The 19705-nt window shown below is 35.3% G+C and overlaps 1 protein-coding gene and 1 long non-coding RNA gene across 11 annotated transcripts in view; both read left to right on the plus strand.

The window, feature by feature from the left end:
• Positions 1-19705, plus strand: part of tenm4 (teneurin transmembrane protein 4) — a 294119-nt gene that overhangs the window by 61955 nt on the left and 212459 nt on the right. For all 10 annotated transcript variants that reach the window (XM_067450936.1, XM_067450931.1, XM_067450930.1 and 7 more), the window contains exon 2: positions 13909-14195. In XM_067450936.1, the coding sequence (XP_067307037.1) occupies positions 13973-14195 (223 nt within the window). In that variant the 5' untranslated portion in view covers positions 13909-13972. The remainder of the gene's footprint in view (positions 1-13908; positions 14196-19705) is intronic.
• Positions 15039-18962, plus strand: LOC137084614 (uncharacterized). The gene is made up of 3 exons (XR_010906773.1): positions 15039-15374; positions 16528-16579; positions 17428-18962. It is a non-coding gene; the product is annotated as an uncharacterized lncRNA (long non-coding RNA).

Genomic DNA, 19705 nt, shown 5'->3' on the forward strand with positions numbered 1-19705 from the left:
GACCCCTGCTGCGTTAGCATGTGTCAATGGGTCAGCTGTGAGCAAACCTCTCTCTGTGTCTGATGGATGAAGTTCTCAAACCACAGAAAGGATCTTTAGTAGTCTTTAAGATGCTGTTCAGATTCTTGAGGCACGGGACAAAACATGTGCCATTAGTTTTGGAAAATAACATAATTTGGGCTTTTATAGGAACTAGATATGATTGCTGGGTTGTTTTGTACAGAAATATATTTATTTACACCCTTTTGTTGTATTTAATTGGCCTTTAGAGCTATAGAGCTAGTTAAAAAAGAAGAAATGTGAATTTGTATCTTTAAAAGAAGGAAGATGCATAACTACTTAAACTACAGTTTTAAAGTTTAAGGTCAGTAAGATTATATTTTGTTTAGTTTTTTAGCAAGGACATTACATTTCTATTTTAAAAGAACATGATTTATTTGAACTTTCTATTCATCAAAGAATCCTGAAAAGAATGCATCACGGTTTCCACACATAAAAGACTGTCAACATTGATGATGATAATAATAAAAATAATACAAGTTTCTTGAAGAGAAAATCATCATATTAGAATGATCTCTGAAGGATGGGACACTGAAGGCTGGAGAAATGTTGCTGAAAATTCAGCTTTGACATCACAGGAATAAATTACATTTTAAAATATATTCAAATAGAAAATCGTAAATTGTTTTTTCTGTATTTTTTGATAAATGCCCCCTTGGTTTGTATAAAAGAATTATTTCAAAAACATAAAATATCCCTATAGTGCTTAATTGATTTATTTATATCAGGATCCGTTTTGTCCCATGTGTCATAAATCAGTTCCGAAATTAGCCTGTTTGTTAGTTAGCCATCTGCGCCAAACAGGGTTGAATCTGTTTTTATGTGTGTGTGTGTCTGTAATAGTTCAGCAAACCATATTGATTGTTGTAATCGTCTAAATGGTACTGCATATTGCATAGAAACTTTTCAATCTATCAAAAACTTTGCATTAAGAACGTTGACATATCAAAGCGCAAACATTTCAACAGATAGATGACCACGCTGGCATTCAGAGAGCTCAATAGCTTCACTTTCACACTGTCACACACACTAATTGTTGCAAGAATAGACCGAAACCATTTGCATATAGATGGCACCCTTTCATTTCATCTCATCTGTGGTAGGAGGGCTCCATGAGCCACCAGACTAGGACATGAAGCTCTAATAATACCACAGCAGGTCTGGGACCTCGTACCGCCCTGACTGCTCCCTGTAGGGACTTTACATTCAGAGTCTTGGGCTCTTTTATGTTAAATTGCTAAACCGGCTGGTGCATATTTCAGTTTAGAGAGAGGTAAATGATATGCCATTGTATTCATTTTCTTTCTTTACTAACCAAACGTAAAGTGTTTTTGGACTTGGTTTAGAAAAGTATCATGAAGTTATTCGAAAGCCATGCAAATTCTCACCGCAGTGTCATTCTCACCACATCTCAAGGAATGGATTGTGTTTGGTGACATTTGAAGCTTCTTTTGGCATACATTAATTAACCGCATTTCCTCTGAAATTTCCCGGTACAATTTTCCCATTAACTTTCCCCCCCAGATCTTTTTGTTTTCACCGCGGACTAAAGTGGCGTGAAGATAAGGCAAATTAGTGCGGGGACGTTGGACTGTGTGTGACTTTATTTTACGCTGGATTTTGTCATCTGCATATAAGCTTAATAAAGACTGAAACTTGTCGTTGGTCCATTGGTGTTTTGTTTTGTTTTTTACTCCGTTGATTCGAATAGTAGAGTCAACCAAGCAAAATGCTGCGTGAACTCAACCAATCAGCATGTTCAGCACCAAAGTCCCACCCCTGAAATTTCCTGAACTTTGAAAAAAATTACTATTACGTGAGCAGGGACTTTCTGAGGAGGACATTTTTACGCAAGAACTACATTTAGACCCTGGTCCCTGCGGTCAAAACATGGAGTACAACCCCAAAATTCCTACTTCCTGGGAAATGTTCCTGTAGTTATTAGTTATTTATTTTTATTATTTGAACTATTAATTCATCATGATAAAGTTACAGCTTGACAATTATGCACAAATAAAATAAAGAAAATATTATTTACACACACTTTCCTCCAAGTTTTTAGCTCTTACATGTTGAATTGGTTGCTGCAACTTTTCCCACAATTGTGTCATTTCCACCAAATCTCAAATGACATGTATTGTGTGACATATTTGATAGTTTCTAGTATCATTGTGTTGGAAATTACATTGTAAACATATTTGGTTTAAAATCACAGACTACTCTGTCTTGCTATGATAATTTTATAGCTATAATTTGTACATAGCATGCATGTATATTATTAAATAATATTTTCACACTTACTGTCATTTCCACCACTTCTTTAAATGTATAAAAAATTATGTGTTGATTGAAAATTACATTGGAAACATTTTTGGTAGAAAATAGTTTTGCTATGGCTAATATCATAACTGGCATAACGTCAATACACACTAATTATTTTCAATTTACCTTGCTTTCTCTTTATCACATTTAGATTTTTTCATGTTTTTCTCCAGCTTCTCAGTTGACACTGAGTAAACAAGTATACAAACTTGTATAAAAATATTGTTTTGGGGCAAATTTGGTCAGTGTAAGTGGGAATGATGATGCTATGCCCATGGAACAGCCATAATTAAACAAATAAAATAAAATAATATACATCATTTTCACACAATAAATTTACTGGTTGTTCTTTGTTGGGAATGTCCTGTTTTAAACATGTACTAATACACATTTTTATAATGGATTTGAATATTTAGATGAAGTCTGGGATGAGGATAAAGCTAAAACCTAAAGTCATTCAACATGTTGAAGGCATGGTAAGACGTTTTAGTTTTAATATGACTGTGAAAAAAAAAAAAATGTTTTATTAAAAACAACCTTTGGGACATAAAAGTACACAAAGTTGAAGAAACACCCATATATCAAAGTACTACGGTATTACCAACACAATCTATCTCATAGACAGAGATTATTCATCTGACACCTCTGACATTAAAATGCCCACATTTAACGCTCACTCATCAATTTCCAATGGATAAAATCCCTTTCTACATTTTTCTTGTTTAATATACTTTTTTTACTCATAAATATGTCTTATTACAGCTGTAAAAAGAATATTGAATGCAAATTTCATGTCACTTTTAAAGGAATTTAACCAAGGCCCTACTTCCTCCATAGCAGATGCTCAAGCTTGCATTGTTTTTCTGATCCATATGTTGAGGTGTCAGAACATCACCTCATTCCCTATCGGAAACGACAGCGTTTGCCTTATATACACTTTTTTTTCTTTCTTTGGCTCCAAACCAGGAAACAGGGTGTGCATGAATGTTTATCGAATACGGACTAACTGATCGATATCATTGAATGTATAAGGAAACTGATACCTGAGCAGCAGATTGTTTTATAGATATGCTATTTGCTCCTTTCCCCAGAGTGCTTTGCTGCAGCTGTGTTTAAAATGAAAGAAAATCAAAGGAAACAAAGCAAAACCTGAACAACAGAGAGCTGTCTTCATTGCATTTTCAATAAACAATTCAATAACATTTCATTAAAAGCCCTGAATACTCCAGGAAAGCGTATTATTTGTTCAATTGAAGCTTACAAAGTAAAGCTGCCAAGATCAATGTATAAGACTGACAGTGTAAACAATATACATAAATAGCATTAAAAAAAGCAAATTGATTGGTGAATGAGGTCAGAGAAGTGGGCCACAGGCAAATACTGTGTACCATCAGAATTTATTGTTTGCTTTATGAGGAGCCCCGCCCAACCGCTCCAAATAATTGTATATTAAACATCAAATATGTTCTGAATGGCTGTTTTTGTGGCACATCATTTTCAACTAAAAACTGGACAACTTTGCATGAGTTAAAGCCATTAATTTTCATGACAACAGCATTTGGGGGCCTGGAAAAGGAAATTAGAAAGAAAAAGAAAACGGTTTCAAAGTACACGTTTTTGAAAATGATACTGCTTCTACTGGCCTGGCAGCAGAATACAGCGTTTTTAGTCATTTTCCCAGATCCATGTGAATGGGATTCGTTTTTTACATTGTTGTTGTCTGTATGAACAAATTTAACCCTCTATGGTACACAATATGATTTCAATGAGGAAAAACACATTTGTGGTGGTGTTTTCCCTGCTTAAAATAGGACACTTTAACAATAGCAATACAAATCTTCATAATTTTTTATATATTTTTTATTTTTTTAAAGTTTGTTGCCTCAAGGCAACATTGTACCACAACAGACAAATTGAAACATTTTACATTTTTCATGTTGAAAAAATAAATATATTTATTGAAAACATCAATTTCTTTAACCAGACACCTGAACAAACACATGTATCCAGTATATAATGTATTACAAATTTAATATTTGATAAAAATAACATTTCAAATTCAGCTGTTGATCTAAGGCAACATAGTACCATTGTGGAACACAAGTATTACAGAACCATTACATAAAGCCATCACATCAAGTTATCACTTCAAATTATCATATCCATCTTCATCCTTATCTCCATCTTTGATCTCGCCCTCACTCTCTCCCTGCCGGATTGTCACTATGACCTCATCTTCCTCATCACTCATCCTCACTCTCTTTAGTTGAGTTTTATACCTTTTTAGAGTGCTATAGAAAATGAGCAGATCATAATATGTGTAGTTATAGTATGTGTATTACTATTTTTATACACGCATTACAATATTGTGCAAATATATTTTTAGAATTGCAACTCTGTTATGGCCTTATGCAATTCCATTTTGGTACATTGTTGCCTTGAGGCAACACACAGATTTTTGTTCTTTATTCTAAAGCATTTGATGATGTATATAATGTGAAATTCTTGAAAAATACTTCTTTACTTACCAGTGAAGGTGACTCATATTTTTTTGTGTGATTAACTGGATGGAAACAAGTGAAACTTTATATATATATATATATATATATATATATATATATATATATATATATATATATATATATATATATATATATATATATATATATATATATATATATATATATAATATAAAGTTAAAAACTATATCTACAATGTGTGGCTCTCCCGCAATAATCCGCAATATATTATATCTGCTCCCCCCTAAACAGACTAATTTGTCTTAGACCGAAAGAATGTGTGTGTATATATATATATATATATATATATATATATATATATATATATATATATATTCACCTAAAGGATTATTAGGAACACCTGTTCAATTTCTCATTAATGCAATGATCTACTGAATGTCTGAATGGGAAAGAAAGAGAAAGGTGATTTAAGCAATTTTGAGCGTGGCATGGTTGTTGGTGCCAGACGGGCCGGTCTGAGTATTTCACAACCTGCTCAGTTTACTGGGATTTTCATGCACAACCATTTCTAGTGTTTACAAAGAATGTTGTGAAAAGGAAAAACCTTCCATTATGCGGCATCCATGCGGTATGCGGCAGTCCTGTGGGCGAAAATGCCTTGTTGATGTTAGAGGTCAGAGGAGAATGGGCCGACTGATTCAAGCTGATAGAAGAGCAACTTTGACTGAAATAACCATTTGTTACAACCAAGATATGCAGCAAAGCATTTGTGAAGCCACAACACGCACAACCTTGAGGCGGATGGGCTACAGCAGAAGACCCCACTGGGTACCACTCATCTCCACTACAAATAGGAAAAAGAGGCTACAATTTGCACAAGCTAACTAAAATTGGACAGTTGAAGACTGGAAAAATGTTGCCTGGTCTGATGAGTCTCGATTTCTGCTGAGATATTCAGATGGTAGAGTCAGAATTTGGTGTAAACATAATGAGAACATGGATCCATCATGCCTTGTTATCACTGTGCAGGCTGGTGGTGGTGGTGTAATGGTGTGGGGGATGTTTTCTTGGCACACTTTAGGCCCCTTAGTGCCAATTGGGCATTGTTTAAATGGCACAGCTTACCTGAGCACTGTTTCTGACCATGTCCATCCCCTTATGACCACTATGTACCCATCCTCTGATGGCTACTTCCAGCAGGAAAATGCACCATGTCACAAAGCTTGAATCATTTCAAATCGGGTTCTTGAACATGACAATGAGTTCACTGTACTAAAATGGCCCCCACAGTCACCAGATCTCAACCCAATAGAGCATCTGCGAGGTGGAGCGGAAGCTTCATGCCCTGGATGTGCATCCTACAAATCTTCATCAACTGCAAGATGCTATATTTTTAGCACCTTGTTGACTCAATGCCACGTAGAATTAAGGCAGTTCTGAAGGCGAAAGATGATCAAACACGAAGGACGAAGGTCAAACACAGTATTAGTATGGTGTTCCTAATAATCCTTTAGGTGTGTGTGTGTATATATATATATATATATATATATATATATATATATATATATTGCCCACAGAGCTCTGGGGATTAGATAGGAGCTGACATCTCTGACTTTTATTCTTGTTTTCCAGATTATTCATACAGCTTAACACACTATCATAGAAAAACATACAGAGAGCAAAAATAGTTTCTTCATAGAGAAACGCCAGTCAAACGCTTTTTCACAGATATGTATTTGCACTAGACATCAGCTGTCAAAGCGTAAGTGACGGGCTGCTCCTTCGCTGAAAAGACTGAAAGCGTTCCCATGGCCCCAAAGGTACACCCTTGTGCACGCGAGACCCCGGATATTCAGGAGCACGGCATATGCGCAGAATCTCCACATTACTCTGCGATTTCATTGAAGCGAAGCTTTAGGAAATTAAGACAATGCACTTTAACAAAACCCCCTCAAGTGTTGCCATAAAGGCTCTTTTGTCTCTGTATGAATTAGCATAAGCTAGAAGACTCTTTCTAAATGCTAAAAAATTAGTAACCTAAAAGCAAATGGTTTGGAGATTCCGGTCCGGCAGCTGAAGTGCTCTTGTGGGTCTTTAGGAGAAAAGCAGTTTTTGTCCACAGCGGAGGTCCCGGAGCAGAGGTCTCCAAGTCATTAATCACGGCCATCTTTTCAGCTGCCAGTCCATACAAAAGGTGACCCCGACTTCACAATGGGCTTGGCAATAAAGAGTCTGTTTAACCTGTTAAGCTGATTTCTAAATTTTGAAAAAATCCTAAGAAATGTATACTCAGACTAAAACAAATACAGTTTGTGAATCCTTTGCACTAAAAGCATAATTATGGTCTCATTTGAAAGCAGACACCTGGCAGTTTACTGTAAAGTCAAAATGATAATATTTTTATAATAAAAAAAAGCTATAATAAGCTTCAAAGTTTTGTAAAGTTATTAGAAATTTATTTGTATGATATATCTTTATGAAAATAAAATTGAAGTGGGCCTTGGAGAAATCTAGAAATGCACTACAGCTAAAGCCACAAGTCTGACCATGTTATATTTCAGATCTGAAGATGATCAGTCTAAAACTCTGCATTTTATTAAACGTTTTACAAGATCGTTTCATGTGATTTTATTTTGAGATATCGCTGAAATATCAACTGATGTTTATTGCCACATCTTCTCAGCTTTCAGTCGCTGTATTGCCTCTATTGTTTAGAGGTGCAAACTGCCCCATTCAGTTTGTCTCCCCGGCATTCACACTTCTGCGGACTGGTTATGGCTCCAATTATTATTCTTTTGTCTGCATTATAATTACTAACGATTCTCTATTCAAACTGTTCTATTCAAACCTCATTTCTAAATCAAACCTCTCACTTTACCCTCACTGAGACTCTATTGAATGCATTTCGTCCAAATAAGCATTTCAGTAGTTTTACATTTAGAAAATGTTCATAAAAATAAAGTATTTACTTAGTGGCAGGTGCATCTAGGGCAAGCTAGCATGTTAGCTTAGCACACCAGCAAAACAACAATTTATACGATTAAAATCATGTTTTATTCAAAACTTGCTTCATATCACTTTATATTTTATATGTAGAGTGTTTTATATAACAATATGTGATCTCATATAGCTTCGGGTCAAAAAATCTGACAGAAAATATACAATGCTAAAAGCTATGTGGAATAGCATTGCATTATAAATATCATCTATTATGAAACCACCCAACATGGCATAAAGAACACAGACCAACCATATATTGCCGCGATTGTGTGTTTATTGTCTTAAAACGTGTTTATCTGCATAAAATAGCGATCTGACGATCCCAGGGAGCTGTGTGGATATGTCCATATGTCAGATACTTCCTGAATGTCACATGGTGTGTCTGTTCTTCATGTGTTCCCCATGGGGTGAATTTTCAGTAGTACAGCTTTCCAGCGCCCTCCGGCTGCCAGAATGAATTGAAAACACAGCATATCACAGCCTACTGCTCTCATAATCATTCATCCGCGGATTTTGGATAAAGATTGAATAAATAATACTTCTCTGTATAGAAATTTGACTCAAACGTGTGAGAATCTATCAATATTTCTCCACATCTGCACACTTTTGAAGTAAAAGCCCTGAGGGAAGTTGTTTTGTCGAGTGTCTTCATGACGACCAAGGAGGATTTTTTTATGAATGGGAGCAAATGACGCGCATATTACAATCAAAAGGTAGCGACGCCCAAGATCATATTCATAACTCCTGGCACATATTAACACATTACGGTCATTATAAGACTTTGAGAATAAAACAGAGGTAAAAAAATTAAACTTTAGTCTTAGATCTTTTTAATGATGTATAGTTTGTCAAGGTAATTACTTACATCTGATAGTAATTTTGAGCTAATTTAAACAAAGAGACCTTCAGTGCGTCCTCGTCCTCGTGACGGTTATCAGGTTAAAGGGGGGTAGATATAGTTTACTGTGGATTATTGCGGGAGTGCCACACATTTATATTACAGTGGTCTTAAAGAGCTTATCTACTGAGAAATGCTGAGAGCGGGTCATCCATATTGTCCCACTCGTACTGTTGTTGTTGTTTTTTTTTTTTTTTTTTGCGTTTAAGAGGATCTAGAACCAAATTCCATTATGATTAAGCCTTCTATTTTTGACGCGTGGGTTTATTTTTTTATTTTTTTTACCAGCTTAGAAAGAGACTGACACTAGGGTCAATCTCACAAAGGAACTTCCAGGCTCAAAATCATAAGATTTTGTGTATATTGTCAAAAAAATGTTGTAGGTTTATTCTAGGTTCATCATGATTTTTTATTTTTATTGTGACTCTTGTCATGAACGTTAAGCACATTATCTTGAATATTTGTCATTACTGTAATGTGGAAAAAAACGCATTACAGTAATGAAAATATTAAAGCTTTTGAGTTCAGACCGAATTAATTTAAAATAAAATTCAAACATTATGTCAGTTATTAAAGTGCAAGTATAGATACGTTTTTTTTGTACAATTATTTTTTCAGCACTATATTATTTTCATGACAGTTACTGTCATGAAAACAATTATACCATATTATAGTACATATAACCCAATATTTGAAAAATAAATGTAATATTTTTATTTATATTAAATAATAAAAATTATATCCAGTCGAACAAAATGCCATATTAAGTATTTTCAATTTTGTATAGAATTTATATTTTGCGTAAAGATAATTTCACCTGTTTAAGGACTGTTTATTAATTGTGACATTTTAATAACCAATAACGATTATATCCCATAATTTTCATTTATATAGTGTGAAAAAAATCATATTCTCATTATATTAATGAAAATTATCTATCTGGATGTAAACGCTTTTTTTATTATTAAAATAAAATGTTAATATTTAATTCAACCAATACCTGGTTCTATTTTATAACTATACTCTATAATTTAAGAAGTATCTCATTGTTTTATTTTAATAATGATTTTTTTAAGGAAAAAAAATGTATGTAAATATATATATATATATATATATATATATATATATATATATATATATATATATATATATATATATATATATATATATATATATATAGATAGATAGATAGATAGATAGATAGATAGATAGATAGATAGATAGATAGATAGATAGATAGATAGATAGATAGATAGATAGATAGATAGATAGATAGATAGATATAGATATATGTGTTTTCTTGGCACTAAGGGGCCTAAAATTTGCCAAGAAAACATCCCCCACACCGTTACACCACCACCACCAGCTTACACAGTGGCAATGGCATTATGGATCCATGATCCCTTTCTGTTTACGCCAAATTTATTGACTCTGCCATCTGAATGTCTCAACAGAAATCGAGACTCATCAGACCAGGCAACATTTTTGTAGTGGGGATGAGTGGTGCTCAGTGGGGTCTTCTGCTGTTGTAGCCCATCCGCCTCAATGTTGTGCGTGTTGTGGCTTCACATATACTTTGCTGCATACCTCAGTTGTAGCGAGTGGTTATTTCAGTCAAAGTTGCTTTTCTATTAGCTTGAATCAGTCGGCCCATTCTCCTCTGACCTCTAGCATCAACAAGGCATTTTCGCCCACAAGACTGCCACATACTGGATGTTTTTCCCTTTTCTCACCATTCTTTCTAAACCCTAGAAATCGTTGTGCGTGAAAATCCCAGTAACTGAGCAGATTGTAGTATGCTCAGTCCGGTCCGTCTGGCATCAATAATTATGCCACGCTCAAAATTGCTTAAACCACTTTTCTTTCCCATTCTGATATTCAGTTTGGAGTTCAGGAGATTGTCTTGACCAGGACCACACCCCTAAATGGTTGATATAGTTGCATTAATGAGAAATTGAACAGGTGTTCCTAATAATCCTTTAGGTGTGTGTGTGTGTGTGTGTGTGTGTGTGTGTGTGTGTGTGTGTGTGTGTGTGTATGTATGTATGTATGTATGTATGTATGTATGTATATATATATATATATATATATATATATATATATATATATATATATATATATATATATATATATATATATATATATACATATACATATATATATATATACATATACATATACATATACATATACATATACATATATATATATATATATATATATATATATATATATATATATATATATATATATATATATATAGTATACATTTCGAGGTGAAATGTGACTTAGTGTTCATGACTTTTTTTTTATTATTGTGTATTCAATTTTTATCACCACATTGCGTGTCATTGCAGCAGAGGCAGTGGATGAATAAAGTGCTCTTTGGTCTAAAATGTCTGAAATTTTGTGGTTTAATCCATTACAGATACTAAACCTTGTATTGTCAGAAACATTTGATGTGGATCTGAGCGGAAGTCCAGGAAATGAAATGAATCAAGCAGGGAAACCTCCCTATCTTAAGTGAGCCTTAGAGAAAACAATGACCCAACCTCTAATCAACTTCATAAATCCACATCGACATGTTTAATACCTCCTCCACAGCTCCGGTTCTGTGATATCCTGTCCGGGGAAAATCAAGGGACCTATAAATTGATGTCAGGTTGCGTGATATCACAGTGGTGCCTACATCAATATATTTCTCTCTACGCAGCCATTTTGTTTTTACACTGTGCTGGAAAGTGTCATTTAGTTACAGAGATTGCATGCATTATTGCAGACAAGCTTGCATTACGAAGGTCTAATGTTTCTCACAATGCTGTTGGCTTTGTAATGAGGATTTGGGATGAGGCTGGGATATTAATGAGGCAGACAATGATGTAGAATCCTTCCTTGTGTGTTAAAGGAATAATGCAACAAATGTAAATAGACTGTCCCTCATGTCATACCTATGTGGATTTCTTTGCATCATAGATTGCAAAAGGAGATATTTTGCAGTATGTCCAATCTGCTCTTTTTCCAAGTAAAAGTAAAACTCACTCCCTTGGTATCAAGAGGCGCACTAGCAACAGACGTTCTTAAGCTGTGGTCTTTTTGTTAGTGTGCACGCCTTCCATTCCGGAAATACAGGTTTGAATGGTAGGGGTTACATTTGGTGCCATGACCCGGATGGGAGGATCGTTTAAGAAGGGGTAAGGATAACCGAGGCCAGGTAGTATGAGTTGTATGAGTAAACCTTACTCCCATTGCCTCAAGATGCACACTACAGGCTGTGGTCTTTAGCGTCCTAGATGGCGAGCCTGCCTCCTGTGTTAAAAATGGCAGTTTGAATCCTGCTTGCAGTTGGGCGAGAAGAACCAGAGGGGTAAAATTGGTGCCGTGACCCTGATGGGAGTGAGGTTTAGGGAGAGGGAGGTGAGTGTAACTGAAGCCAGTTAGTAAGTGTTGTATGAGTAAACTTCACTCCCTGTCCTCAAGAGGTGCAGTTGCAGTCTTTAGCGTCCTTGCTAGTGCCCCCCCCCCCCCCTCCCCCCATGCTGGAAATACCTGTTTGAATCCTGTGTGGAGCGGGGCGAGTAGAACCAGGGGGAGAACGTTGGTGCAGTGACTCGGATACGAGTAAAGTTTAGGGGGTGAGGGTAATAGAAGCAAACTTAGAGCTGTGCGTGTAAACCTCACTCCACTGGCCTCAAGAGGTGTGTTAGCGACTGATTAGCGTTTTATTAACAAAGACATCAGTTCTAATCCCACTTGGAGCGGTGCGAGTAGAACCACAAGGGTCGGCCTATTTTTATAGTGTCAATTAGTTATGGGAGAAACATTGCTTCAAATAAATTGAACCAATTGCTTTGCAAAATGATTCACTTCCGAAGTTTTGAAGTGTTCAAAATGAGTGACCCCTTTTGGTCAAAACAGTCTAAATGCAACAAAAACTCAACCAAACGTACATAAAAACACCTTTTACAAACTCATTGCAAATATTTTGTTTCTCTGTTGGGGGGTGATCTCAGTAAAACCGCATGATTCATGTGTTCACAGAGATCATCGTAACGTTTCGAAACAGTTAGGCAGTAACAAAGCTTTGTTTACTGAAATCACATGGCAGTTTGAGGTCAACAAGAGGTCAATGATGACGAACTGTCTTTTTTAGGTGAACAATGTTTAATATTTCACTCAGAGTTTTGTGAAGAATAGTCACCATTTTATCTTAGTGTTGGCTGCTGCAGTTTGGTAGTCGTGACAGGAGTCATAAGTGTGTATTGTTGCTTTGGGTGTTGACTCACAGCGTATAAACCTCAGACCAAACAGAAGGACACCTGCCACTTAAAAATCAGCTGGATAGTGCAGCGTTTATCTCAGAGGCTGGGAGGGGGATTCAAGTCATAAAGTTTACGGCCACAAGATTTGTTGTGCTGCATTTGATCAAAATGGAATCTGTTTTTCGAGAAGCTGCAGTGCTGCATAATGTCACACAGACTGGGAGAACTATTTTAAAGGATTGTCCAGAAATCATCTTTTTTTAACCAGTCCTTCTAGGATGTTCCAGACGGAAAAACAAATTAAATCCTCTCAGCTGAGCGAGTTAGTTGCACACTAAAATAGCTGGGTAGTCGAGTCCTATAAATAGATATGATTAAATATGGAATGCTGTTTTGTAAATTTATGTTGCTTCTCTTTTTTATGAAAAATATTGTTTTATTTAGCAAGGATGCATCAAAAGTGACAGTAAAAAATTTGCATATTTTTTTCTTCTTCTTTTTTCCCCAAATAAACAATGCTCCTTTGAACTCACTATTTAGCAAAGAATATTGAAAAAAAAATCCCAATCCACAAAAATATTATTTAGCACAACTGTTTTATACATTGATGATAATACTAAAACATGTTTCTTTAGCTAATCAGCATATTAGATTGATTTGAGTACATTTAGCTTTATCACAGGAATAAATCATATTTAAAATATTGAAAAAATAGTAATATTTTGCAATGTTACCACTTTTACTGTATTTTTGATCCAATAAATTTAGCCTTGGTAAGCATAAGAGACGTGTATTACCAATCCCAAACGTAAGAAATTTGAGGTTTTAGCTGTAAAGATTACAAGAAGCCCTAATCATTGTCTTTTCCCTCATCTGTGTCTTTTTGTAGAATCATACGGACTGAACTGGCTTCTTTCCCTCCCTTTGATGTTGAGACAAGAGACAAGGTTGCCATGGAAGTGAAAGAACGCAGACCCTACCGCTCTCTGACCTCCAGGCGGGACACGGAGCGCCGGTACACCAGCTCCTCGGCTGACAGTGAGGACGGCAAGCTCAACCCCAAGTCCTACAGCTCCAGCGAGACCCTTAAAGCTTTTGATCAGGACTCCAGATTGGCCTATGGCAGCCGAGTCAAGGAAGTGGTGCACCACGAAGCCGATGAGTTCAGCAGGCAAGGTGAGCGGGGAAAGATTTCACATGTCTGATCTCTCACCGCCATTGCAGGGTTAAAACCACAAGTGCATTTGAAAACTGAAGTGTGCTATCTCTGCACAACTAACATTATCAAAAATAATTTTCTTCTGAGTTTTCCAAACTTGGTTGGAATCGCGTTTTGCTTGGGTTACGGTTTGCATGGACTCCAATATGGTTTGCATTTGCCGTGAAAGCAATCTGGCCTAATTTGCAGAAGTGAACCATTATTGATGACATTATAATTTGCCTATTAAAGTATAATGCATTTCTGATTGCTGCATATCTCCACAGAATTTACCTTCGGCCAGCAGCCTGCATTTTTCAAATCTGCTCTAGAGCAGACAGACACAAAAGGCAGTTATGCACAGGGACAGTTCACCCATATTTGAAAATTATGTCATTATTTACATCATTATGTCATTACCCAACATCTTCATGTCATTCCAAACCATACGAACACAAATGTAGAAGTTGTATGTTCATGTTGCTCTTTTCCATAAGTCCATACTGTTTTCCACTAAAACATTTCAAAATTTTGACATAATGGTAAATAATGATTTTTTTTTTTAAAGAGGCAAAACATTTACTCATTTATACATTTTTATTAATTAATTAATTAATACATTAATAATAATAATAATAATAATAATAATAATAATAATAATAATAATAATAATAATAAATATAGCTGCAAGCAGCCATTATCGGGGCCAAGCGCAAAGAAGAAGACAAGACATGCCAGCATGGCTGGAAGTCTCAAGCCAACTGCAACAATGAGCCATTAAGGACCTATTAAGTTGATTTTAGGCAAAATAGCAGTCAAATTTTAAATACACACTGAAAAAAGTGAAACTACTGTGTCATTTATTTAAAGTACATTTTTACATTGGACTAAGTGAAAATCATGATTTCTGGTTTAAACCTGTTTTGTTCAGGTTTCCTTAAAGCAAATAACGAACACCCTAGACAAAATTAAAAGCAACAGTTTGAGTTAAATAGCATTTTTAACTCAAACCAGAGTTTTTAATGTCACGTGACCCCATGACGTCACATCAACGAACTCCTTGCTCGGCCAGCTAGAGTTTTTCAATCCGCCATTGCTCCCTTCGCTTCGAAGACATCAAGACTCCGGTCTGTGGCCCAGGAAATCTCCTTGACTCGGTAAGCATTCGATATTGTATTATTTTTTTACGTGAATAAGTGTTTTTCATTCATATTTATGGTTAGTGGCAGGATGGTCGACTGGGCTATTACTTTACATACAACTGTGTTTGTGCAGGTGTTAGCTAAAGCTATAGCCAAGCCTCTGTTTGACAAATTCAAAGTTAACTTTTTATTATTTCACTGTGATGTAATGTAAATTTGATGATGCTGTATTGTGATGAGGCTTGTTTGTCTCTAACAAAGTTAGTCAAAGTGCTTGAATAAATTAACGTTGTTAAGTTATACCTCTTTTCTCACATGCACTGCAACCGTCAACTAACGTTAAGTTAATTTAAGCACCTTGCAGCCTGCAGGAACAATATATGAAAAAGCCAATGTCCGAATTAGCTAATGTTCGATTGAGCCCATGTGTAATAACTCCGGAAAATAATTATTCTATTAGGTATTCTACATTTAAATGAACTTTAGATTTTGAATAAAAACTCCCGCCCGAGCGCGCCCTGCCCCCACGGCACCGTTTTGATATCTCCGTGCATGGGGGATGGGATCGATCGCACTCAGAGCACTCGGCTCGGGTATTCATAACGGAGTGATGCAGACGGAGCAAAGTGACTCGTGAGTGTTTCAACTTTTCAAATTCATTCCTATGAAAGTTAAGCACAGGAATGTCACACGTACCGGTACTTTAGTCCCAATTTGGTACTGAAATTTAAAAAATGTTAAGATACCAGCATTTCTGTGGTACCGATTCGAGTATATCCGGTAAAGTGACCCGCTGCGTTCAGTCACTTCCTATCGTTACTGTGTATGTGAATATTAAGCTGCAAAATACTATTAAAATAGTACTCCTGCATGTTCTGTGTGAATGACGGGCACTTATGATGAATAGCTCTTTGCTCTTGTAATGAATGAACTGACTCGTGCTGCGTTTTGCATTTATGAAATGCATTGGAATAGAAAATGTGTTCTGATTTAAGAATTCATATTCCATTGTTTCACCTGTCAGCATAATCTAGTATTGTACAATATCACCAGTATGTCTAAGGTCTAATTAATAATGACAGTCTAGTGATTATTTTGGAAAGTGCTTTAACTGCCCCAACAACAACAAACTAAATTGTGACATTTCAATTTTTCCTTTGTTTTGCAGGTTGATTGTGTTTCCTGGAAATCTTGCAATTTTGGCCTTCTTGCTGAATTTGGTGAGTCCCAAAGAATACAACTGTGTGGTAATTTCAAAGCTATTCTCTAGTGTTAGTCATTCCTATTTAAAAATACATGAAAATAATGTTCAGAGGTATCCTTGCTAATATTATACACTACATAATAGTATAAAAATACAATGGAAGGTTCACTTCATGTCAGTATTTAATTTATTTGATATATTTATTACATTTTTTGAGAGAACCCCAAATCAAAACTAATCTAGAAGTTACCCAATTTAATGTGGTTTCTTTTACCAGGCAGTATAAATAAATCAATAAAACGCAAAGTTATTTCATGAAGCTTCAAATGTCCTAAAATATGGTGTAGAGATACTCGCAAGAAATCACTTGAGCGCTTGTATCCCATTGAGATGTGCCATATCGTTTAATTTGATCTCACTTGCAGGCAGTGATGGCGCATTACATTTTTTAATATAAATACTGTTGTGTTTCTCGCATAAACTGATCGTTCCATGTCTTAAGACATCAATGTGTCTCCACGAGCCACAGGGTTTAATATGGATCCCTATGTCTGTGTGTTTTTTACTCTCATAGAAGTAAAATTGACATGCATTATACGAGCAATGAGTTAAAAATCTTCATTTGTGTTCTACACACCTACATCTTGGATACCCTGGCGGTCAGCAGATAAACATCACACTCTCATTTTTGAGGAATTCAAAATTTCCTAAATGATATTGACTGAAATTTCTTCTTCTTTTTTGCCAGAACTGTCAAAATATATTTGTTAATCAATTAATTTGTGAATATGAATTTAATGTAAGATGCTATGCCCAATTTTGTACAAAAGCTAATACTATTGTTTCTTTTCTTGTTTCAACAAGATCCTTTTGGATGGGCAGACCTGGCAGTCAAAAGGCCAGCCAAGTCGCGGGTTATTCTGAATCCCGATGACACCAGGAAGCTAATTCTCCCTCATGGCATTCCAGAGTCAATGGAGTATCTTATGGATGAAGTCCGGAAAGTGTGTGGGTTGAATGGCAATTTAGGACTGCAATACCAAGACAGAGACTTTGGAGATGCGCTAGTGAACTTGACATCTACTGTGGAACTTGAGGATTTGGCAACTATCAAGGTCATCCCAATAACTCATGATTGTAGCCAAGTAATCACTCTCACTGTCTGTGATGATATAGTGTCTGCTCAATCAGATGTAGTTAAGATGCATCTCTTAGCTCTGTATCATGCTTGAAGAAATTTTGTATCTCTATTTGCACTTTGAATATTGAGTACTTTGATTACGGTTGTACTTATTGTTTGCACTATGATTGACACTATGACAATTTGTGGAAAGGAGTTCAGTTAGGAGGTCAAAAGTTGTAGGAGCTCATAACACGTGCACCAAGTCTTAAAGGGTTAGTTCACCCAAAAATGAAAATTATGTCATTAATGACTCTGTCTAATGTCGTTCCACACCCATAAGACCTCTGTTTATCTTCAGAAAAAGTTTGATATTTTATATTTAGTCCAAGAACTTTCTGTTCCTTCATTGAACATGTATATGCGGTATACTGTCCCTTTCCAGAAGGACCAGAAAGGTAATAACAACATAATCAAAGAAGTCCATATGTGAAATCTGTGGGTTAGTTAGAATCTCTTGAAGCATTGAAAGTGCATTTTGGTCCCAAAATAACAAAAACTATGACTTTATTCAGCAATGTCTAGACGCCATTGATAATGCTGAATAAAATCGTAGTTTTTGTTATTTTGGGACCAAAATGTATTTTTGATGCTTCAAGAGATTCTTACTAACTACTTTGATGATGTTTTTATTACCTTTCTGGTCCTTCTGGAAAGGGACAGTATACTGTGCATACGTTTTTAATGAAGAGACAGAAAGCTCTCTGACTAAATATAAAATATCTTAAACTGTGTGAAGATGAACAGAGGTCTTACAGGTGTGAAGCGACATTAGGGTGAGTCATTATTGACATAACTAACGGAGAGTTTTAAAGGAGAGGTGTACGAAACAGTTTTGCATTAGCGTGGTTGCATTTAGTGGAAGTTTACATAAGGTTTAAAAAAAGGTCTGGAAAAGACCATTTACTTTATTCCCCAAGTGTTGATGTGTAAAATGCATACCGGCTTGCCTTACTGGCAGCACAATTTGACAACAGTGATGTATCTTATAGAAAAACTATCACAATAAACATTTGGGTGTTTTGAGAGAATATTCCTGTCTTTATTTACAGTAAGTCAACTATTTTCTGACAATGTTTTTGTTTTATTTTAAATGTAAATGTTTCTTTTATATTAAAGCAAGCTTAGCTTTTTTCATGGTAAAAGTTAAGTTGTAACAAAGCAAAAATAAATATTATAGTAAAATGTTTTCTTGTGGCTAAAGAAAATATGATTAAGTTTGTACAGAATCAGAAATTTAATTTGAGCTAATTTAAAAAAAATGCTTGTAACAAAATTACAGCATTTTATTTAGTTTAGACCAAACTAAAAATTATACTTTGTTATTATAATAAAAAGCAAGTTTTTCCAAAATACAAATTTAAGTTGTACCAAAGTAAGAAAAATGATTCATGGCCTCTATAATAAACAATATTTTTACTTTGTGTGAATGTAATTTTTTTATCTTGGGCAGAAGAACTATTTTGATTAATATTAAATTAAATTGTTAAGTTTCAACCAAATTAAAAATATAGCTTGAGGAAAAACTAATAAATTTAGCTGTAACAAATTACAGTAATTTTTTTAGGTTGGTCCAATGAATCATTTTTTTCAGTGCAGTCAATAATAATGGTTTAATGGTTTATCACTTTCGACCAATAGGTGTCACTGTTACGAAACTGATGTGGTTTAGTCAGATTGAGATGACAATGACACATGCAAAGTTTGGTGTCAATATGTCAAAGCATTGCAGAGATACAGCCTCAAGAGTAATTTTTGCATCATGGCTCAACTCTGTTGCAGTGGTATATGAAAACTGTTTTGTCTATCAATCCGAAATCCATAAGTATTTGTCAGCATGGTCTGAAGACGATACGGATCAATTTTGGTGAAAATCGGACAAACGGTCTAGGATGAGTTTGAAAAAGTAGATTTTTAACAAATAACAAGATGGAGCACAGATATGTTTGCAAAATATGGCAA

Source organism: Pseudorasbora parva, chromosome 8 (assembly GCF_024679245.1).
Source record: "Pseudorasbora parva isolate DD20220531a chromosome 8, ASM2467924v1, whole genome shotgun sequence".
NCBI lineage: Eukaryota > Metazoa > Chordata > Actinopteri > Cypriniformes > Gobionidae > Pseudorasbora > Pseudorasbora parva.